This window comes from Cotesia glomerata, linkage group LG4, assembly GCF_020080835.1.
Source record: "Cotesia glomerata isolate CgM1 linkage group LG4, MPM_Cglom_v2.3, whole genome shotgun sequence".
Taxonomy (NCBI): Eukaryota; Metazoa; Arthropoda; class Insecta; order Hymenoptera; family Braconidae; genus Cotesia; species Cotesia glomerata.
Genome location: NC_058161.1, coordinates 18,038,640 through 18,059,952, shown reverse-complemented (window position 1 = coordinate 18,059,952; position 21,313 = coordinate 18,038,640). Strand labels below are relative to the sequence as shown.

Here is a 21,313-nt window from a genome sequence, read left to right as displayed (position 1 = left end):
GTTTATGATTATGGGTGTGATTATTGTTTAAATTTCCGGAGAATTGATCGGCCGGAAAAAGAGAATCTAGACAAAAATGTGATAATAGTGTGAAGACATATTTTTTTATTAGTTTTTTATTGCACGCCTCATAAGCGAAGCGTTGAGGTAGTGCTCTATTCTCGACATGTCAAAAAAAGCAGTTTTCTCGAAACTGAAATTGATTTTTAACTTCCCGCTAAGAAAATTGAAAATTTTCAAAAATTGGGAAGTTATTGGTTTTACCCCGTTTTTCGAAAATCGAGTTTTCACCAGATCTCGACGTTTTGAGGTCCCAGGAAGCTTTCCTGACTATTCCCGCGAGGGTGTCACTATGTCTGTATGTGTATATGTGTGTGTGTGTGTGTGTGTGTTTTTTTTTTTTTTTTTTTTTTTTTTATGGGGGGGAATCCTTTTTACGGATTCTAGGCATAGCTGTTTGGCCTGGATATGTGGCGACTCGACGCAGCGTCATACTAAAACTCGACACTAACGCCCCTACCCACTAAACCCTAAACCCCTTTTCCTTCTTTCCTCTAATCCCTCATGGAAACCGCCGTCAGGCATTACTTCGTGAAGGGAGGATCTAGCTACTGCTCTTCCTTCTGGTGGCTAAGGTGTTAACTACCTTCCTTCTATCTTCTGCTATTTGCTCTTTTTCTTTCTTAAACCTCTTATAATTTTTGAACGGTTGAACCGATTTCATCGCGGTTGGTGCCATTCGAAAGGGCTTCGCCAAACTTAGATTTTTTGTTAATTTGAACCGATTCGGACCGATAGATTTTGAGAACTTTGGAGAAATCTAAAAAAAAGTAGGAAAAAAAATTTTTTCTGAAGTGGTTTTTTTGGGATAACTTTTAAACGGCTCAACCGATCGATTCCAAAAACTAATCAGCTCTCAACCTTGAAAAACCACGTCGATCGCCGCCAATCCGGTCAAAATCGATTGATTCGTTCGAGAGATATCGTGAACGAAAGAAAACCGAAAAAAGTGTTTTTTCAGAGTTACTCCGAAATTTCTAGTTTGACCAATTGAAACTTAAAAATTATTTATAAGGCTTAAAAAACTACGTAGAATACCGCCAACCGCGTAAAAATCGGTTCATTCATTCAAAAGTTATTGCGGTATGAACATTCAAAAAATAGTGTTCTATGAAACTTCTATCAGACTTTTGAGCTCAAAGAGCTCAAAAGCATAGAAAAGGTATCTTCTTGAGCTTGGAGAGCTTAAAACAACACACAGATTGTACTTTTGAGCTCGAAGAGCTCAAAAAAGCGGCCAGGTATTAACGGAATTAGCGGGAAGTTGCAGGGATGGCCTTTAAGGTCAACCGTTTTCCTAATTTTTTTTGCTTATATCGCACTTACAGGATAATATGAGTGCATTTATATCAAGTCAAATAATCTGTCAGGCACATAAAATATATTTCAATAACAACTAGCAACCTTGCAGTCACTATGTGACTTTCGTGACTGTGAACTATAAATAAATAAAATTTTGCTTTATTAAATAATGTCTTTTGTTAAGTTACACTGTACTTTCTTAACTATTGACGTTTTTAAAGATATAAGCTCATCCCGATGTTACACTCATCAAGAGCTTTCATTTGAGTACCCACATGCATTTTGATATATTTTTCATATATACATATATATAAATATATGAAAAATTGATGTGGGTACTCAAATGAAAGGTCTCGATGAGTGTACCCTCGCGGTTTCGATAATGCCGTAAAAATACCGTAATTTTTCGGCATTTATGTTCATGACGTATATTTACCGTTATAATTCGGTAATAATGCGGTTAAACTATAGTTGTTTTGGCCAGTTTTTATACTGTAGTTATCCAGTATATATACTGCACTTATGCTGTACAGTTACCAAAAATATACTATACAATTACCGCATTAATGCCCAAATTTTACTCAAAAAATTCCAAATAATTACCGTAATAATACAGTAATATTGCCGAATATTTTCTGATATAATGGACAGTTATTAAAGATTTAGTTTAATTTTTAGTTCACTTCTATGTAAGAAATGAATAAAATGAAAAATTTCAAATTTTGCGTTTTATTCTCCATCGCTACTTTGCAAAAACAAATACTGTTTTTGAATAAAAAATATGTAGAATATTATTTTTTAATTAGGTATTTAGCGATAATTAATATAAAATAATACATATGTTAAGTAAATATATTCTAATTTCAATTTCAATTTTTAATTTCTCACTTAGAAAATTGCAAATTTTCTAAAATCGAAAAGTTATATTGTTTCACATATATAATTATATTATTTAATTTTAAATATGCTTATCGTAAGATGGACGGCTTAATGTATATAGAATAAGCAAAAAAAAAACAATATGGTATAGACCGGGTAGCTCAAATGGTAGAGTAGATGACATGTCCCCAGGAGGTTCTGGGTTCGAATCCCAGTCCGAGCGTTATTTAATTTGACACCATTTTTTAAATATGGTTTTACGGTTTTTTTTTTTACGGTAAATGTTCCGTAATTTTTCGATAAAAAAACTGACCAAAACAACCGAAAAAATGCTGAAAAAATACCGCATTAATACTGTATAATTGCGACATTTTTTCGGCATTTACAAAACCGCTAGGGTAATGTCGGGGTGAGCTTATATCTTTAAAAATGTAAATAAGGTAATATGAGTGCACTTATATCAAGTCAAATAATCTGCCAGGCACATAAAATATATTTCAATAAAAATTATTTTGTTTAACAGAGTAAATAATAACATTAAAAATAATCTTTCCTGGACGTCCGTATGTCTGTGTTTATGGATCCGTGTATGTGGCAGGGAAATTGCTCGAAAAAATAATCCTACCGGAATAATTTTTTTTTTATCATCTAAAATAACACACTAAGGACTTTTTCAATTAATATGACCGTTCAATTCACTGTCGTTGAATTATTATTTATAAAAAACTAAGATACGACTGTGCACTGAGAAAAAAGTATTTTGCTACTAAGGATATTTCTTTTGATAATCAGAATACTTGGTATTGTGCTACTAAGAATACGTGGTATTTTGATTATCACAATAAGTATACTGATTTTCACAATACCTAGGTATACTGATTATCAGTATACCAATGTAACAGACTATTAGATGTTTATAACCTCACTTTACTGGCACAAATCAATTGACTTATAAAGCTAACAAAACAAATTAAAATTAAAATTAAAAGTGTAATAATAAATTTTTTTCAAGCTAATATAATAAATATTAGTTGAATTCTATTTTTACCAGTGCATAAATAAACTAACTGTTAGTGTTAAAACGTCGATGGCAGTGACAGAGCATATATTATAAATTACTGCGCAGAGTATAGGTCTTGAACTGACTTATATTCTGATTATCAAAATACTTTTTTCTCAGTGTGTATTTGTATATTTATACATACATTTTATTATAGTATTTTTTTTTTCCTCACCTTAGAATTATTGCGCCACTAAACCATAGCAGGGGTTTCTGTTTTTTATTATTTTGTTCTTTGTATTTTATTTTAATCAATTCTATTGTGGAAAATGAGATTATGAGGCGTGCACTGAACTTATATAACTACTAATTATTCTAATAATTAATAATTGAAGAATATTAATTACTAATTATTCGAATAATTAGTACTTATATAAGTTCAATTACTAATTATTTGAATAATTAGTATTTGAAATTATTCAATTACTAATTGTTCAAATAATTAATAATATGAGTGACTTGATTACTATTTGTCTGAATAATAACTCGAAAAACTATTCAAATTACTCATTATTGGAATAATTAGTAATTAAACGGTAGTCTAATTACTAGTTATTGAAATATTTATTAGTGTGACAAATAGAAATGTTAATTTTATAAATAAAGAAAAATTAGAAATCTAAAATTTTTTTTTTTTGCCGATCACTGGCACTTTTAGATTTTATAAACTTTTTACAATAAACTTTTATATATTTGAAATTTCTATAAAAAATTAGGAAAACGGTTGACCCTGAAGGCCATCCCTGCAACTTTCCGCTAATTTCATACTTAGGCGCTTAAAATTGCACCAATGGCGTTTTTGAGCTCTTCGAGCTCGAAAATACAATTTATGGGTTATTTTGAGCTCTCCAAGCTCAAAGAGATTGATTTCCTATGCTTTTGAGCTCTTCGAGCTCAAAAGTCTGATAGAGATTTGATAAGACACTATTTTTTGAATTTTTAAACCGCAATAACTTTTGAATGAATAAACCGATTTTCACGCGGTTGGCAGTATTCGACGCAGTTTTTTAATCCTCACAAAGAATTTTAAATTTTGAATTGATCGCGCTAGAAATTTCGGAGTTATTCCGAAAAAACACTTTTTTCGGTTTTCTTTCGTTCACGATATCTCTCGAACGAATCAACCGATTTTGACCGGACTGGTGGCGATCGACGTGGTTTTTTGAGGTTAAGAGCTGATTAGTTTTTGGAATTGAACCTTTAAGCCGTTTAAAAGTTATTCCAAAAAAACCACATTTGAAAAAAATTTTTTTTTCAGTTTTTTGAAGATTTCTCAAAATCTATTGATCTGAAACGGTCCAAATAGTTTTCAAAATCTAAGTTTGGTCAAGCCCTTTCGAATGGCACCAACCGCGATGAAATCGGTCAAGCCGTTCAAAAGTTATAAGCGGTTCACATACTTTCACACACACACACACACACACACATACAGACGCCGTGACAACCTCGCGGGGATAGTCAGGGAAGCTTCCTGTGACCTTCAAACGTCGAGATCTAATGAAAACTTGGTTTTTGCAAAACGGGGTGAAAACAATAACTTCCCGATTTTTGAAAATCTTCGATTTTCGTAGCGGGAAGTTAAAAATGATAAAAAAAGTGTAAAATTACAATGAAATTTTTAAAAAATTGTTTTTGTAGTAGTTTTTCGTAATAATATTTTTCAAAAATTAAAAATAAGAATTTTTATTAATAAATTACAGTTCAAAATTTTCAATAGAAAATTCAAAACACAAGTAAATTGAACATGGAATTTTTTAGTAAATAATTTTTCTTTTTTTTTTTTTTAATTTTGCCATTCCATGGCCGAATTACAATATATTGACCGCAACAATGTAATAAGGATAAAAAAAATTTTAGCCGCAGCTATGTAATTATCGATTGTATAGAAGATATCTGCGTGAACAAGTAAGGATAAATATAATTTAAAAAGATTTTTAACCAGAAATACTGCAAAATATATAACAAATACTTACGTTAGAAAATAATGAAAATAATTTAAAAAAAAAACAAAATTGTTGAGTCACGAATATTAATTTTTCTGTGCAGATATTATTATACTTTTAATAATTTTTACCTTAAATAACTTTAAAGTGACATTAAGTTGTTTGGAATCCTGCCATTACTTAGCAGTGCCTCAAGAAGAAAGCATAAGAGTAGCATTATTTTACTTGTGGAACCGTTTAAATTTATGCTACAATATTACTCATGGCAACATCTGCGCTGAAAATTTGAATTTAATCGTCTAATGTTAATTCTAAATTCACCGGCTAAATTTAAACTTCAGTATATACACGGCTAATAAATACAAATAAATATGTCATAATTCATAAACATTTGTTTTTAAAGAATATAGAGTAGCTGTTGAAAAGATTTTAATTTTATTTTAGTTCCTCACTACTTTTTAGTTAATTTTTATTCTTCCATTACTGTTTTGTGTGAAGTAACTACTCGATCGTGCTGTCACTCATATTTATTTAATATTGTAATTTTGTACGTCCCATAGGTATCTGAGTGATTAGTTCCGCGACAGCCGGTAGGTGGCGAAAGGAAGCCGACCGTTTTCACTTGCAAAGCAGTAGAAAGTTGAAAACAGCTTTCAATAAACTTATAGAATAAAAACATTTGGAAAATTCAAAAGTGCACGCCTCATAATCTCGTTTTCCACAGTAAAATTGATTAAAATAAAATAAAAAAACCAAATAATAAAAAACAGAAAACTCTGCTATGGTTTAGCGGCACCAACTTTTGAATGAATCAACCGATTTTGACCGGATTGGCAGCGATCGACGTGGTTTTTCAAGGTTGAGAGCTGATTAGTTTTTGGAATCGATCGGTTAAGCCGTTTAAAAGTTATCCCAAAGAAACCACTTCAGAAAAAATTTTTTTTCCTACTTTTTTTTAGATTTCTCCAAAGTTCTCAAAATCTATCGGTCCGAATCGGTTCAAATTAACAGGTAATCTAAGTTTGGCGAAGCCCTTTCGAATGGCACCAACCGCGATGAAATCGGTTCAACCGTTCAAAAGTTATAAGAGGTTTACATACTTACACACACACACACACACACACACACATACACACACACACACACACACACACACACACACACACACACACACACACACATACAGACATAGTGACACCCTCGCGGGAATAGTCAGGTAAGCTTCCTAGGACCTCAAAACGTCGAGATCTGATGAAAACTCGATTTTCGAAAAACGGGGTAAAACCAATAATTTCCCGATTTTTGAAAATTTTCAATTTTCTTAGCGGGAAGTTAAAAAAAATTATAATTAAGTAATTTCTTACAGAATATTTTTTATTTTTTTTTTAAATATCAGCGCCCTTTTTTCTTGTCATATGCGCACGCAGTCTACAAAAATCTAGCTTGATCAAGTGGCGCCATAGTTTTCACGTGACAAATAAGAAAAGTTCGTTTGGCTTTGTACGGTTGTATCGTAGTGAATTTTAATAAAAGTTAAATTAAAAAAAAAATACGTAAACTAGGCAACTGATATGAAATACGGACTCAGTTTATCGGATTTTTAAACTAATAAAAAAGGTCCGGTCTTGAAATATCAATTTGTTCGGGAGTAATCGTTGGTACATCCAAAATGGAGTGACATCCGGACGTCCACGTAAAATTGTTTTCAAAACGTTTTTTGTTTCAAAATAGCAACATGAAATGATTTTAGAAAGTAAAAGATGGTTTAATTTAAGTGTTTTTTCGGTGTACATCTACTTATATCATTGTATAAGTGTAATATGTTTGTGATAGAGGCATTAAAAGATCACAAAATTGCTTGACCTTAACGAGTCGAGTATAAAGCACAACCTCACGCGCTTCGCGCTATGAGGCGTGCAATTTTAGTAATTTTCCCATTTCGCATGGAATGTTCCATTTATTCAAAATTATTTTCAACGTTTTTATTTTTTGTAAATATATATTATGATCTCATAATTGAATAGATAGAAATCACCAAATCAGTAGAGTAACGATGACTACATATTAACCAGAAGAAATAAATAATCATTGACAACTCATCGTATCTTAAGTATGTAGCAAACAACATACATTATCGCCGACCTCGATGAACTGAATGAACAGAGCAGAGTGAATGATGAAAGAGAAGAGGGAATAGAAGATCAAAGGGAAGAGAAGATCGGAATGAAAAATAAAATTGACGCGCGACTTTAATCAACAACAATCTAAGGATTGTTTGATCTCGATCGCGATAAATTCACTTCGATAATTAGATGCATTATGTCCATCTGATTTACGAACTCTGGCCACCCACTTTCAAGGTTACGCGGCCTCTACCTTCGAGTCGACGGACGTAAGTACCATGCATTGATATGCTAATATCTCGGGTACCATTAGATGAAGAGGCTTACGTCAGATTAACATGTAAGGTATCGATCGCGTGGTTACAAGTTATAGATTATAGTGATTCAATCCTTCAAGCAGTGCGATGGACTATCAATTCAATTAGATTGATTCATCGGATTAGTTTTTGCAAGCTATATTTATGTATATGATTTGATTTATACTCACACATATGTTCTCCCAACGGCCACACTTGAGGTCCGGAATTAACTTCAACAAGAACAGTCGGGGCACAAATTAACAAAACACACAAATCAGCTGCACTCAAATTCACTAGAAAGATATTTGTACTATTCCTCATGTCCTTCCCACGAAATACGACCAGTGGAACCTAAAAAAGTAAGCGAAAAAGTTTTTGTGAATGAAGATGTCAACTTTAAGTTGAGGAAAAAAAAGTTTGATCTTATAGAGTGAATTTGATAAAATAAGGATTATTTTTTCTGATTCACACTAAAAATTTAATGGATGATTTTTAATTGATTTAATATCGCGTTACACAGAAAAAAAATTAGGAAAACGGTTGACCCTGAAGGCCATCCCTGCAACTTATCGCTAATTCCATACTTAGGCGCTTAAAATTGCACCAATGACGTTTTTGAGCTCGTCGAGCTCAAAAATACAATTTATGGGTTATTTTGAGCTCTCCGAGCTCAAATAGATTGCTTTTCTATGCTTTAAAGCACTTCGAGCTCAAAAGCATGATAGAGATTTGATAAGACACTATTTCTTGAATTTTTAAACCGTAATAACTTTTGAATGAATAAACCGATTTTTACGCGATTAGAAGCATTCGACACAGTTTTTCAAGCCTCACAAACAATCTCAAATTTTGAATTGATCGCGCTAGGAATTTTGGAGTTATTCCGAAAAAACACTTTTTTCGGTTTTCTTTCGTTCACGATATCTCTCGAACGAATCAACCGATTTTGACCGGACTGGTAGCGATCGACGTTGTTTTATGAGGTTAAGAGCTGATTAGTTTTTGGAATTGAACTTTTAAGCCGTTTTAAAGTTATTCCAAAAAAACCACATTTGAAAAAAATTTTTTTTTCAGTTTTTTGAAGATTTCTCAAAATCTATTGATCTGAATCGGTCGAAATAGTTTTCAAAATCTAAGTTTAGTCAAGCCCTTTCGAATGGCACCAACCGCGATGAAATCGGTCAAGCCGTTCAAAAGTTATAAGCGGTTCACATACTTTCACACACACACACACACACACACACATACAGACGCCGTGAAAACCTCGCGGGGATAGTCAGGGAAGCTTCCTGTGACCTTCAAGCGTCGAGATCTGATGAAAACTCGGTTTTTGCAAAACGGGGTGAAAACAATAACTTCCCGATTTTTGAAAATCTTCGATTTTCGTAGCGGGAAGTTAAAAATATTTTTCAATCAAGTATATAATTTTGAAGAACTTAACGTTCTTGATTTGAGTAGAAAAATTCTTGATTTAAGAAAATTTTTATTTGATTTAAGGAAATTTTAAAAACTTATTTTAGAAATTTCAAAATTATATTCTTGGTTCAAGGATTTTTTTCTTGAGTCAAGTTAATTTTTTTCCAGTGTATAGATGCTATAAGGGCGTATAAGAAAAATTTTTCTTTGGGAACTATCGTATTTTTTCATGAAATATGCAGAAATGCAAAAAAAAAATTTTTCCCCTTTTTTCCCCCAAAAAAACTTCAGACTTATTTACGATTTTTCACAGTGAAATTTCTATATTATTGTAAAAATTTAACTGTATTATCATAGAAATTAATAATTTGCAAATCAAATAAATAAATTTATTTTTCTTCTCCATAAATCGTACTCTGTGCATTACATCGATTCTTTTTCTCTGTCCTTTGAGTAATTGGATCAATCGAATTTACAGTGACTGCAGAGCATTTTTTAATGAGTTAAAAGCTTTTCATTCTGAAGGATTACTCAAATGTACCACTTATTGGCATCTGACACCCCGGGAACTCCCTAGTCGCATCACTATTTTTTTTTCTTCCTACTCTTATGTGCTTTTTGTAGCTTTTACATTTTCAAAATTTTACTGTTAGCAATAATTAGACAATCTCAATTGCACGCCTTATAAGCAAAGCGTTGAGGTAGCGCTCTATTCTCGACATGTCAAAAAAAGCAGTTTTTTCGGAACTGAAATTGATTTTTTTTATTTATATCGAACTTACAAGATAATATGAGTGCACTTATATCAAGTCAAATAATCTGTCAGGCACATAAAATATATTTCAATAACATTTAATTTGTTTAACATAGTAAATAATAACATTAAAAATAATACAATATATTTTCTGTAGACTGGTTAATACTATAAATCTGAATTTTTTTATTGGCTGTCCAGTATATTGCACGAATTTTTTTAACTAATTATTTATCTAATAATTTATAATATCGTTCGTCTGTATTCCCTACAGGCATGAACGATTTTAAAATTCGTATATAAATTTGTCATTAAAGGTAAATTTGACTGAAAAAATAATTCGGACGGCCCAGACCAGGAATCGAACCTGGATTAATACAGAGAATAGCAAAAATACAAAAATTTATATGCTTAAAACAAGTAAAATAATATCTTAATTTTCGAGTCGCGCCATACTTGGAACAAGTCGGTAATATCTTGAACCAATGTTACCGTCTATCTTTACCAAGAAAAAGAAATTCTTGGGCGAAGTTGTACATATCTTATTTTAAAACAAGCTTCTTGATTCGAGAATCAATTTCTTAAGTTAAGAGAATTGAATTACTTAAAACAAGAATTACATTTTGAAGAAAAAGTTTTTCTTGAATCAAATCATTTTTAACTTCCCGCTAAGAAAATCGAAGATTTTCAAAAATCGGGAAGTTATTGTTTTCACCCCGTTTTACAAAAATCGAGTTTTCATCAGATCTCGACGTTTGAAGGTCACAGGAAGCTTCCCTGACTATCCCCGTGAGGTTGTCACGGTGTCTGTATGTGTGTGTGTGTGTGTGTGTGTGTGTGTGTGTGTGTGTGTGTGTGTGTGTGTGTGTGTGTGTGTGTGTGTGTGTGTGTGTGTGTGTGTGTGTGAAAGTATGTGAACCGCTTATAACTTTTGAACGGCTTGACCGATTTCATCGTGGTTGGTGCCATTCGAAAGGGCTTGACCAAACTTAGATTTTGAAATTTATTTGGACCGATTCAGATCAATAGATTTTGAGAAGTCTTCAAAAAACTGAAAAAAAAATTTTTTTCAAATGTGGTTTTTTAGGAATAACTTTTAAACGGCTTTATGGTTCAATTCCAAAAACTAATCAGCTCTTAACCTCGAAAAACCACGTCGATCGCCACCATTCCGGTCAAAATCGGTTGATTCGTTCGAGAGATATCGTGAACGAAAGAAAACCGAAAAAAGTGTTTTTTCGGAATAACTCCGAAATTTCTAGCGCGATCAATTCAAAATTTAAGTTTCTTTGTGGGGCTTAAAAAATTGCGTCGAATGCTGCCAACTGTGTGAAAATCGATTTATTCATTCAAAAGTTATTGCGGTTTAAAAATTCAAAAAATAGTGTCTTATCAAATCTCTATCAGACTTTTGAGCTCGAAGAGCTCAAAAGCGTAGGAAAGCAATCTCTTTGAGCTCGGAGAGCTCAAAATAACCCATAAATTGTATTTTTAATCTCGAAGAGCTCAAAAACGTCATTGGTGCAATTTTAAGCGACTAAGTATGGAATTAGCGGGAAGTTGCAGGGATGGCCTTTAGGGTCAACCGTTTTCCTAATTTTTTTTATCAGTGTTGAAATTATTTATAGGCCTTTTTATTCTACTATAATAAAATAAGGCGTAATTGTTGCGTTATTTTAATTTTGTTCACAGTAAAAGTAACCATTTTGTTGTTTATTTTCATGAGAAAATTCAATTGAATGATGATTAACCTAAAAACTTGTTAATTAAATCGTATATTTTAAATTTTATTACAAGTATCCTTTAACTAAACCTTATTACGCGCCAATACCTTTCTTATATAAGGATATACTTATACGTAAAAAACTGATGAAGCAATAAACATAATCACCATTAAATTTCCAATGATTCCAAGCACCATTACAGTTATACAAACTACCATCGATGTTGCTCTTATATATTCGGGTAACATATAAGGCGTTGACGCAGCAGTGCTGTTATCTGGTTCAATTACTGAAACTTTTAAGGAAAAATTTATTATCAACGACAGAATTAAAAAGCCGAGTTGTGGAAAAAATATTATATTTTTTTTATTTACCTGAAAATCCTTCTAACGTACTGCTGCTACCAAACGCCGTAGTGTAAAAAGATGAATTCAGCTCAAAAGCCGGCACCGATACAGTCGTTAACATTTTTAATACTCAACAATAAATTGGTATTATTGTCAACGATTTTTAAGGAGATAAAATAATATTGATACTAAATACGTCATTTTAATATAATAAATTTAAATCACTTAACTGGAATTATTTATATTAAATATCAACTAATATTTTTTTAATAGTATAACAATTAAATTTTTCTTTTGGTATTTTAATAATCACTATTTCACAAATCATATTTATTTTGCAGTTTGTAATAAATATTTCATAACTTTTTTTCACCATTATTAGTGCAATAAAAATAATTAAATTCATAGTAAGATTTTATTTTATTAATTGTAAATAATTTAAGCTCGGCGGTTGTCATGTTGAGAAAGTATCAATTTTTCTGAGCTCCATTTTTTGCAGAACCGTAAATCTGAAAAAAAAAAAAATATCGGTATTTAACATATATGTTTACAAAGTATGAATCATACGACAAGTGTAAAGAGTTGCGTAATTATTAATGCAAGCAATTATGAAATTATTTATGATTTATGAGATAAATGACAACTGATAACACTTCTGGTAGTCAGTTACTTTGTTATTGCATTTCGTTTGATCGTGTTTCGGTCGGATGTATACTAATAAAGTTAAAATAATTTGTAATTGATAAATTATAACCGTGATTAATGATTTTGTAATCAAGTGTTATATAAGTTAGATAGTTCCATTCTTTTGACCGTAATTATGAGTTCAATGGAAATTTTTAAGAGACCGAAAAATTTTTTATTGGCTTCGTATGTATGTGGGTGATTCTCTGTAAGGATTTTTTGCTGTCCCAGGCATTTTTTTACTAGAAAAATTGTTATTTTGTTACTAAAAAAAATTTATTACGAAAGTAAAAAAACAATTCTACTTAGAGCATTGAAAACTAAAATGAAATAAATTTTGGTTTTTTTGCTATAAATTCGTAAACCACCGAAATAACAGTCCCCTGGGCTGTCCCATTCCCAAAATTGAAACTTTAAGTTTAAATTTTAAGTTATTCGTCCATAATACATAATTTGGTCCATAATGTTTATAAACTTAATTAGTTAACTAACAATCTTCTTCAATGAAAAGTACCGAAAATTAATTTGTTTCATTAAATTCATTAAACCAAAGTTTGTCCCAGGCATTTTAAGAACAGTCCCCTGCCAGAGGTTCAAAGCCAAAAAAAAAAATTAGGAAAACGGTTGACCCTGAAGGCCATCCCTGCAACTTCCCGCTAATTCCATACTTAGGCGCTTAAAATTGCACCAATGACGGTTTGAGCTCTTCGAGCTCAAAAATACAATTTATGGGTTATTTTGAGCTCTCCGAGCTCAAAGAGATTGCTTTCCTATGCTTCAAAGCTCTTCGAGCTCAAAAGTCTGATAGAGATTTGATAAGACACGATTTTTTGAATTTTTAAACCGCAATAACTTTTAAATGAATAAACCGATTTTTACGCGGTTAGAAGCATTCGACGCAGTTTTTCAAGCCTCACAAAGAATTTTAAATTTTGAATTGATCGCGCTAGGAATTTTGGAGTTATTCCGAAAAAACACTTTTTTCGGTTTTCTGTCGTTCACGATATCTCTCGAATGAATCAACCGATTTTGACCGGACTGGTGGCGATCGACGTGGTTTTTTGAGGTTAAGAGCTGTTAAGAATTTAACGATCAAGCCGTTTAAAAGTTATTCCAAAAAAACCACATTTAAAAAAAATTTTTTTTTCAGTTTTTTGAAGATTTCTCAAAATCTATTGATCTGAATCGGTCGAAATAGTTTTCAAAAGCTAAGTTTGGTCAAGCCCTTTCGAAAGATTTTCAAAAATCGGGAAGTTATTGTTATCACCCTGTTTTGCAAAAACCGAGTTTTCATCAGATCTCGACGTTTGAAGGTTACAGGAAGCTTCCCTGACTATCCCCGCGAGGTTGTCACGGTGTCTGTATGTGTGTGTGTGTGTGTGTGTGTGTGTGTGTGTGTGTGTGTGTGTGTGTGTGTGTGTGTGTGTGTGTGTGTGTGTGTGTGTGTGTGAAAGTATGTGAACCGCTTATAACTTTTGAACGGCTTGACCGATTTCATCGCGGTTGGTGCCATTCGAAAGGGCTTGACTAAACTTAGATTTTGAAAACTATTTGGACCGATTCAGATCAATAGATTTTGAGAAATCTTCAAAAAACTGAAAAAAAAAATTTTTTCAAATGTGGTTTTTTTGGAATAACTTTTAAACGGCTTGATGGTTCAATTCCAAAAACTAATCAGCTCTTAACCTCAAAAAATAACGTCGATCGCCACCAGTCCAGTCAAAATCGGTTGATTCGTTCGAGAGATATCGTGAACGAAAGAAAACCGAAAAAAGTGTTTATTCGGAATAACTCCGAAATTCCTAGCGCGATCAATTCAAAATTTGAGATTCTTTATGAGGCTTGAAAAACTGCGTCGAATGCTGCCAACCGCGTGAAAATCGGTTTATTCATTCAAAAGTTATTGCGGTTTAAAAATTCAAAAAATAGTGTCATCAAATCCCTATCAGACTTTTGAGCTTGAAGAGCTCAAAAGCATAGGGAAACAATCTCCTTGAGCTTGGAGAGCCCAAAATAACCCATAAATTGTATTTTTGAGCTCGAAGAGCTCAAAACGTCATTGGTGCAATTTTAAGCCCCTAAGTATGGAATTAGCGGGAAGTTGCAGGGATAGCCTTCAGGGTCAACCGTTTTCCTAATTTTTGTTTATAATTTATTTATAAAATTGGATCCATAGTCTTAATATTATTCTAATTAACGTAAACATTCATTGAGAACTTGAAAAGTTGAATGCATTGAAATAGTTTGCTTGATTTTTCTCAATTTTATAAAAAAAAAAACAGTCTCCTGGCAAACAGTCCTCTGTCATGTTATGTGTCAAAAGACACACAAATATCGAAAAAACAAAAATTAAATTGGCTGTTTATTTATTATCATTAAGCTGATAGTTTTGTAGCCCTTGTTAATTTTTTTTCTAATAAAATCAAAAATAATTTGGTCGAACAATTTTGTACAGATTTAAGACGTTCTTACAGAGAATCCATGTAACCCATGTAAAAATCACCCATGTAACGGAATCTTTGAACGTAATTTCCACTCAGTAAAACGTCAGACTATATTTAAACTTTGCACACTTATTAAGGACCGATGATAATATAATAATTTAATAAGTTTAACTCATTATTCTGATCGGGATCGTAAGGATAGTCCCATAATTCTTGACCCCCCGACAAAATATCCCTGGACAGAAAGAAAAATTTCTTGACTGGAGAACAAAATTCTTGGCTCAAGAAAATTTGTCGGGTGCCTGAAGGAAGACCGAAGTTGTATTGGCCGAAGTGAAAATTTTTCTTGAAATTCTATTCTTGGTGGAAGTCATTTTTTCTTAATTCAAATTATCATAAATACTTGATACAATAAATTTTTATATTTGATCAAGATTTTTAGATACTTTACACTGACAGAAGGATTTCTTAGTATTTAAAAAGATTTCTTTGTATTTAAGAAATCATTTCTTAAACATCATTTCTTAGTATTTAAAAACTATTTCTTAAATACAAAGAAATATTTCTTAAATATAAAGAATTATAACTACTAAGAAATATTTCTTAAATACAAAGAAATATTTCTTAAATACTAAGAAATATTTTTTAAATGCTAAGAAATGATGTTTAAGAAATGATTTCTTAAATACAAAGAAATCTTCTTAAATGCTAAGAAATCCTTCTATCAGTGTAGGGAAGCAGCGCCACCTACTTCAGCTAAGAAAAAAATTTTCTCACCTAGAAAATTTTTCTCTTTAATATTTGATACCTATTTTATATTATTTTAGCGTGCAATTATACATATTGAATGAAATATTATTTGATCTTTCCATTTGACATGTTAATCAATAAAAATATTAATGAAAATTTACTTCTATCTTTATATTTATTTTTTTGGCGTAAGAGAGAAATTTTCTCAAGACAAGAAAATTTTCTTTTATCAAAAACTAAATTTTTTGGAGCAAGAGGCTGAATTTTCTCAAAACAACAAGATTTTCTTGACTTAAATAATTTTTCTTGGATCAAGATACGTATTTTTTAAAGCAAGAGAATTAATTTTGTTGGAATAAGTGAAATTTCTTGTGTCAAAAAAAAATTTATTTTTCGCTCAAGAAAATAAGTAGGAAAAAAAAATATTTTCTTGGCTCAAGTGAACCTTTTTTTCTGTGTGAACAAAATATCTTAAATAATTAAATTTTTCAATAAAAAAATTCTAAAAAAATATGTAAAAACTTACTTATTTAAACGTGATTTTATGTGTGTTTATCTAAAAAAATACGCCGAATCATAAGCTCGTTACTGTATTGTGCCCTTCTATCATGGTTTTTCGTGTGAGTTTATTCAACATTATTAATCTAAAAAAGATTAATATTTATATATTTAAATATTCTGTCGCATTGATATTTAGTCTCGGGGACATTTCGTCCGGAGATATTTATTTTGTCCGAGATATTTTGTCGGGGTATCAAGAATCCTAATACCGTCAGAATTAGCGATTTTAAGTTTACCGGGGAATGACCTTGAGAAGCGGTTAGTACATTCAAAGACGGCAGCTGGCGCCCAAATTACCCACTCTCAATACAGGGAGCTATATAGTTACAAACTTAATAAATTATATAGTTTAAAATACTAAAAAAACACGCTTTGATGGTAAGTCGAACTAACATTAAAAAAATAAATAATAGTTTAAAAAAGTACAAAACATGCTTTAATAAAAAACAAAACTAAAAAATTGAAAATGATTTTCAATAAGTTTAAAATAAAATTAGAGTGATTGAAAAAAAAAATTTATTTTATTGTAAAAAAGCGGGGGGTGCTTTTTAAGAGATTTTGATATAGTAACTCTACTTTTCCCAATATTTGTCAATAAAATATTTATAACAATTGATAACAAGCACTCTACGCTTTTTTACAACAAAATACACTTTTTTGATAATAACAATAATTATTATTATTGAATAATATCAGGATCACGGGTAGTTGGAAAAACACAGTTAAATCAATTTTAACAATCATTGATTAGCAACGTTTCGTCTTTATTCTTAAGACTTCATCAAGCTCCGGAAAATAAAATAATAAATTAAAAATGAATTTTTTGATAATCACTCTAATTTGATTCTAAACTTATTGAAAGTTATAGTAATTAATTACAAGTGTGGTCAACTCTATTTTTCGCCAAATCTAGGTGAAATATTAACCAATACACATCTAAATTGCAAAAGAAATAGCAATAATCTTGAAGACAAAAGTCTTCAATAATCTTGAGAATAAAAGTTATTTGAGATTATTTGCTAAAATAACGATTTTTTGAACTTAAAAAGTTGATTTTTCAATTGAAATATTAATTTTTTAATATTTTTGTTATCATCACCATAAATCCGCCGTAAAAACAAAGAATTTAAAAATAAAGTATGATAATTCAACAATTTATTCATTTTTCATGGCTAAAAATAGGATTGACCCCACTTGTTAATAATTAAAAAAATTGTTTTCCACTTTTTAGTTTTGTTTTTTATTAAAACGCATATTTTATGTTTTTTAAACTATAATTTATTCAATTTTTATTTTCATTTAAACCTAATAAATGGAATTAATTAATAAAAGTATTTTTACTTTTTTATAATCAAAGTTTCTCAAGATTCTTGTGCTTAAATATTTTTTATTTCTGATCTTTCGGCAGACAACTGTTGATCAGAAGCTCAAACGTTAATTTTATTATTCTAAAAAATTTTACCACAAAAAAAATATTCTTCATTTTTTAATTAATATAAAATTTTGTTTTTACTTTAATATTTATTTAATAAAAAATTTGTTCTTAGAATTATTAATTAATTAAGTAAGTCTTGCACGTGTTTAATTTAATTAAAAATTCATGCAATTTTTATAAAATTCAAGCTTGAATAATATTTAATAAAGAAAAAATTTTTGAATAATTTTTATAATTTAATTCTTACCATAAAAAAAATTAGTTCCTAACTACAGTAACAAAAAATGAAAACCAAAAACCACAAAATTATTACGCAAATTTTTTTAAACCAAAAGTCACATTTTCACTCTCTTATGATGAACTTCAAAAATCATTTTTAAACAACAAAATTAGCGGCTAAATAATTTTTAATCATTTGCGGTGATAATTAACAAACTTAATCTTGCCAAGAAACATTGAATAAATCATGTCATGATAATCAGGTGCTTAATTTATTCTGTTATAAGTTATAACTAATGAAGTGCTTATTCTCGTGAGATTGAATGATGCTTGTTAGATCCTCTAATTGTACGCGCCGCGAAACTTGACGGTAAACTGAACTTATAAGCAAACGTTTTCGTAAGAGAGCATCGCGCGCCAACGTTTTTTTATTGTCGCGAAAAATATGCGCCTGCGCGACACCGATCAAATATTCTTGTTGAGTCTATTCATTTCGGTCCATCGTTAGTTTTAGTTATTCATCACTTGTATAATGAGAATTTTAAAATACAAACATTTTTTGTGAATGATGGTCAGTAATTAAAGTTATTGCATCTTCTCAAGCTGGAAATTAATAATATAGTTTTTGAGATTGAGTTTAATATAAATACTAACAACCGTGCAGTCACTGTAACTGCCGTGACTTGTGAATTATAAATAAATAAAATTTTGCTTTATTCAATAATGACTTTTGTTAAATTGCACTGTACTTTTTTAAATATTGAGGCTTTGAAAGATATAAGCTCATCCCAATGTTACACTCATCAAGAGCTTTCATTTGAGTACCCACATGCATTTTCATATATTTTTTATATATACGTATATCTATAGTAGGGTGCTTTTTTTTTCCAACTATTTTTAATTTTCCGCTAAGAAAATCGAAGATTTTCAAAAATTGGGAAGTTATTGTTTTCACCCCGTTTTGCAAAAATCGAGTTTTCATCAGATCTCGACGTTTGAAGGTCACAGGAAGCTTCCCTGACTATCCCCGCGAGGTTGTCGCTATGTCTGTATGTGTGTGTGTGTGTGTGTGTGTGTGTGTGTGTGTGTGTGTGTGTGTGTGTGTGTGTGTGTGTGTGTGTGTGTGTGTGTGTGTGTGTGTGTGTGTGTGTGTGACTATGTGACTCGCTTATAACTTTTGAACGACTGAACCGATCGGAACGTACTAAACGGCGTTCTAAAAAGTTCCCTTAAACTTAGATTTCCTGAGAATTTGAACCGATTCGAACCGATAGATTTTGAGAAATTTTGAAAAATCTCAAAAAAAATAAGAAAAAAATCATTTTTGAAAGTGGTTTTTTTGGAATATCTTTTAAACGGCTCTATTGATCAACTTCAAAAATTAATTTGCCCTTAAGCTTGAAAAACCACGCCGATCGTCGCTAATCCGGTCAAAATCGGTTGATTCGTTCGAGAGATATCGAGAACGAAAGAAAACCGAAAAAAGTGTTTTTTTGACATAACTTCGTCATTTTTTCTCGGATCGTTTTTGATTACGAAGAATAATTTCAGAGCTTAAAAAACCACGTCGATCGCTGCCAAAAACGTGGAAATCGGTTGATTGGTTCGAGAGATATTCTCGACGAAATATTTGGAAACAAGTGTTTTTTTAACATAACTCCGACATTTGTTGGAATAACTTTTAAACGGATGTACTGATCAATTTCAAAAACTAATCACCTATTAGCATGAAAAAATTACGTCGATCGACGTCAAGCCGGTCAAAATTGGTCAATTCGTTCAAGAAACATCATGAACGAAAGAAAACAAAAAAAAGTGTTTTTTTTTGGAATTACTCCAAATTTCCTAGTTTTATCAATTCAAACTTGAAGATTCTTCATGAAACTAAAAAAATTGCGTCAAATACTGCCAACCGTGTGAAAATTGGTTGATTCATTTAAAAGTTAGTGCGGTTTGAAAATTAAAAAAATATTGTTCTATGATACTTCTATCAGACGTTTGAGCTCTAAGGGCTCAAAATAAGACAGAATTTGTATTTTTGAGCTCGAAGAGCTCAAAAACGTCATTAGTGCAGTTTTATGCACCTACACTGATAGAAGGATTTGTTTATAGTTAAAAATATTTGTTAATATTTAACAAATCATTTATTAGAGACCACTTTTTAGTCCTTAACAAATATTTCTTAGTATTTAAAAAGATTTATTAATATTTAATAAATGAATATCTGATTTATTAAATACAAACAAATCATTTTAAATACTAAGAAATATTTGTTTGATACTAAAAAATGGTCTCTAATAAATGATTTGTTAACTATTAACAAATATTTTTTTAATACAAATAAATCCTTCTATCAGTGTAGGTATGGAATTAGCGGGAAGTTGCACGGATGGCCTTCAAAGTCTACCGTTTTTCTAATTTTTTTTTTTTCAGTCCCATCGTGAAATTTTGTTGCAAGTACTCAAAAAAAAAATACCCTGAAAGTTTGGGCCCTTAATATTAATATTAAAACCTCGACCCAGGCGTTTAAAAATTACCCCTTAAAAAAACAGAAACTCTGATTTTTTTATGTTTAAATTTCTATAGCTCAGTGGCATTTCATAGCATCGCCTCGACCATAGACGGTTTTTTTTTTTTTTTTTCAGAATTGAACGCTGTACAAAAGTGTCCATTGCGGCGAAATCGTAACTCGAACCGGCGAGGTAGTACAGGCCTCTAAACTCGATTTTTCTATGAAATTCGCGTTTTTTCGCATTAATCTCGTGAATGACAAGAGCTACAGAAAAAATGTGAGAAAGAAACTTGTAGAAAATTTAATTTCCTACAAAAAAAAGTCCTAAAGACCAAGTCGCTAAAATCAATATTTTCGGAAATATTTAATGATATTTTTAAAAGATATTTTTTATAATTTGACGCAATTTTCGATAAACATTTGAAACTACTAAAAATTCATCATTAAGTATTTCCGAAAATATTGATTTTAACGACTTGGTGCTGAAGACCTTTTTTATAGAAAATTAAATTTTCTACAAATTTGTCGTTCACATTTTTTCTGTAGCTCTTGTAATTCACGAAATAAATGCAAAAAAACGCGAACTTCATGAAAAAATCGAGTTTAGAGGCCTGTACTACCTCGTCGGTTCGAGTTACGGTTTGGCCGCAATGGACACTTTTGTAGAGCGTTCATTCCTAAAAAAATTAGGAAAACGGTTGACCCTAAAGGCCATCCCTGCAACTTCCCGCTAATTCCGTTAATACCTGGCCGCTTTTTTGAGCTCTTCGAGCTCAAAAGTACAATCTGTGTGTTGTTTTA

General features: G+C 31.0%; 1 protein-coding gene and 1 long non-coding RNA gene across 3 annotated transcripts in view; both read right to left on the bottom strand.

Annotated features, from left to right (window-relative positions):
* The window catches only part of LOC123262886 (growth hormone secretagogue receptor type 1-like), a 60,572-nt gene extending 48,431 nt beyond the window's left edge, over positions 1-12,141 (bottom strand). For both annotated transcript variants that reach the window (XM_044725368.1, XM_044725369.1), the window contains exons 1-3: positions 11,935-12,141; positions 11,728-11,855; positions 7,855-8,017 (exon numbers count right to left, since the gene is read on the bottom strand). In XM_044725368.1, coding sequence (XP_044581303.1) covers positions 7,855-8,017; positions 11,728-11,855; positions 11,935-12,028 — 385 coding nt within the window. In that variant the 5' untranslated portion in view covers positions 12,029-12,141. The remainder of the gene's footprint in view (positions 1-7,854; positions 8,018-11,727; positions 11,856-11,934) is intronic.
* A 142-nt stretch (positions 12,142-12,283) lies between these two features.
* LOC123262898 lies at positions 12,284-18,587 on the bottom strand. Its single transcript, XR_006509056.1, has 3 exons — positions 18,029-18,587; positions 16,312-16,429; positions 12,284-12,416 (listed from the first exon to the last, which is right to left on the bottom strand). It is a non-coding gene; the product is annotated as an uncharacterized LOC123262898 (long non-coding RNA).
* Positions 18,588-21,313: the final 2,726 nt, after the last annotated feature.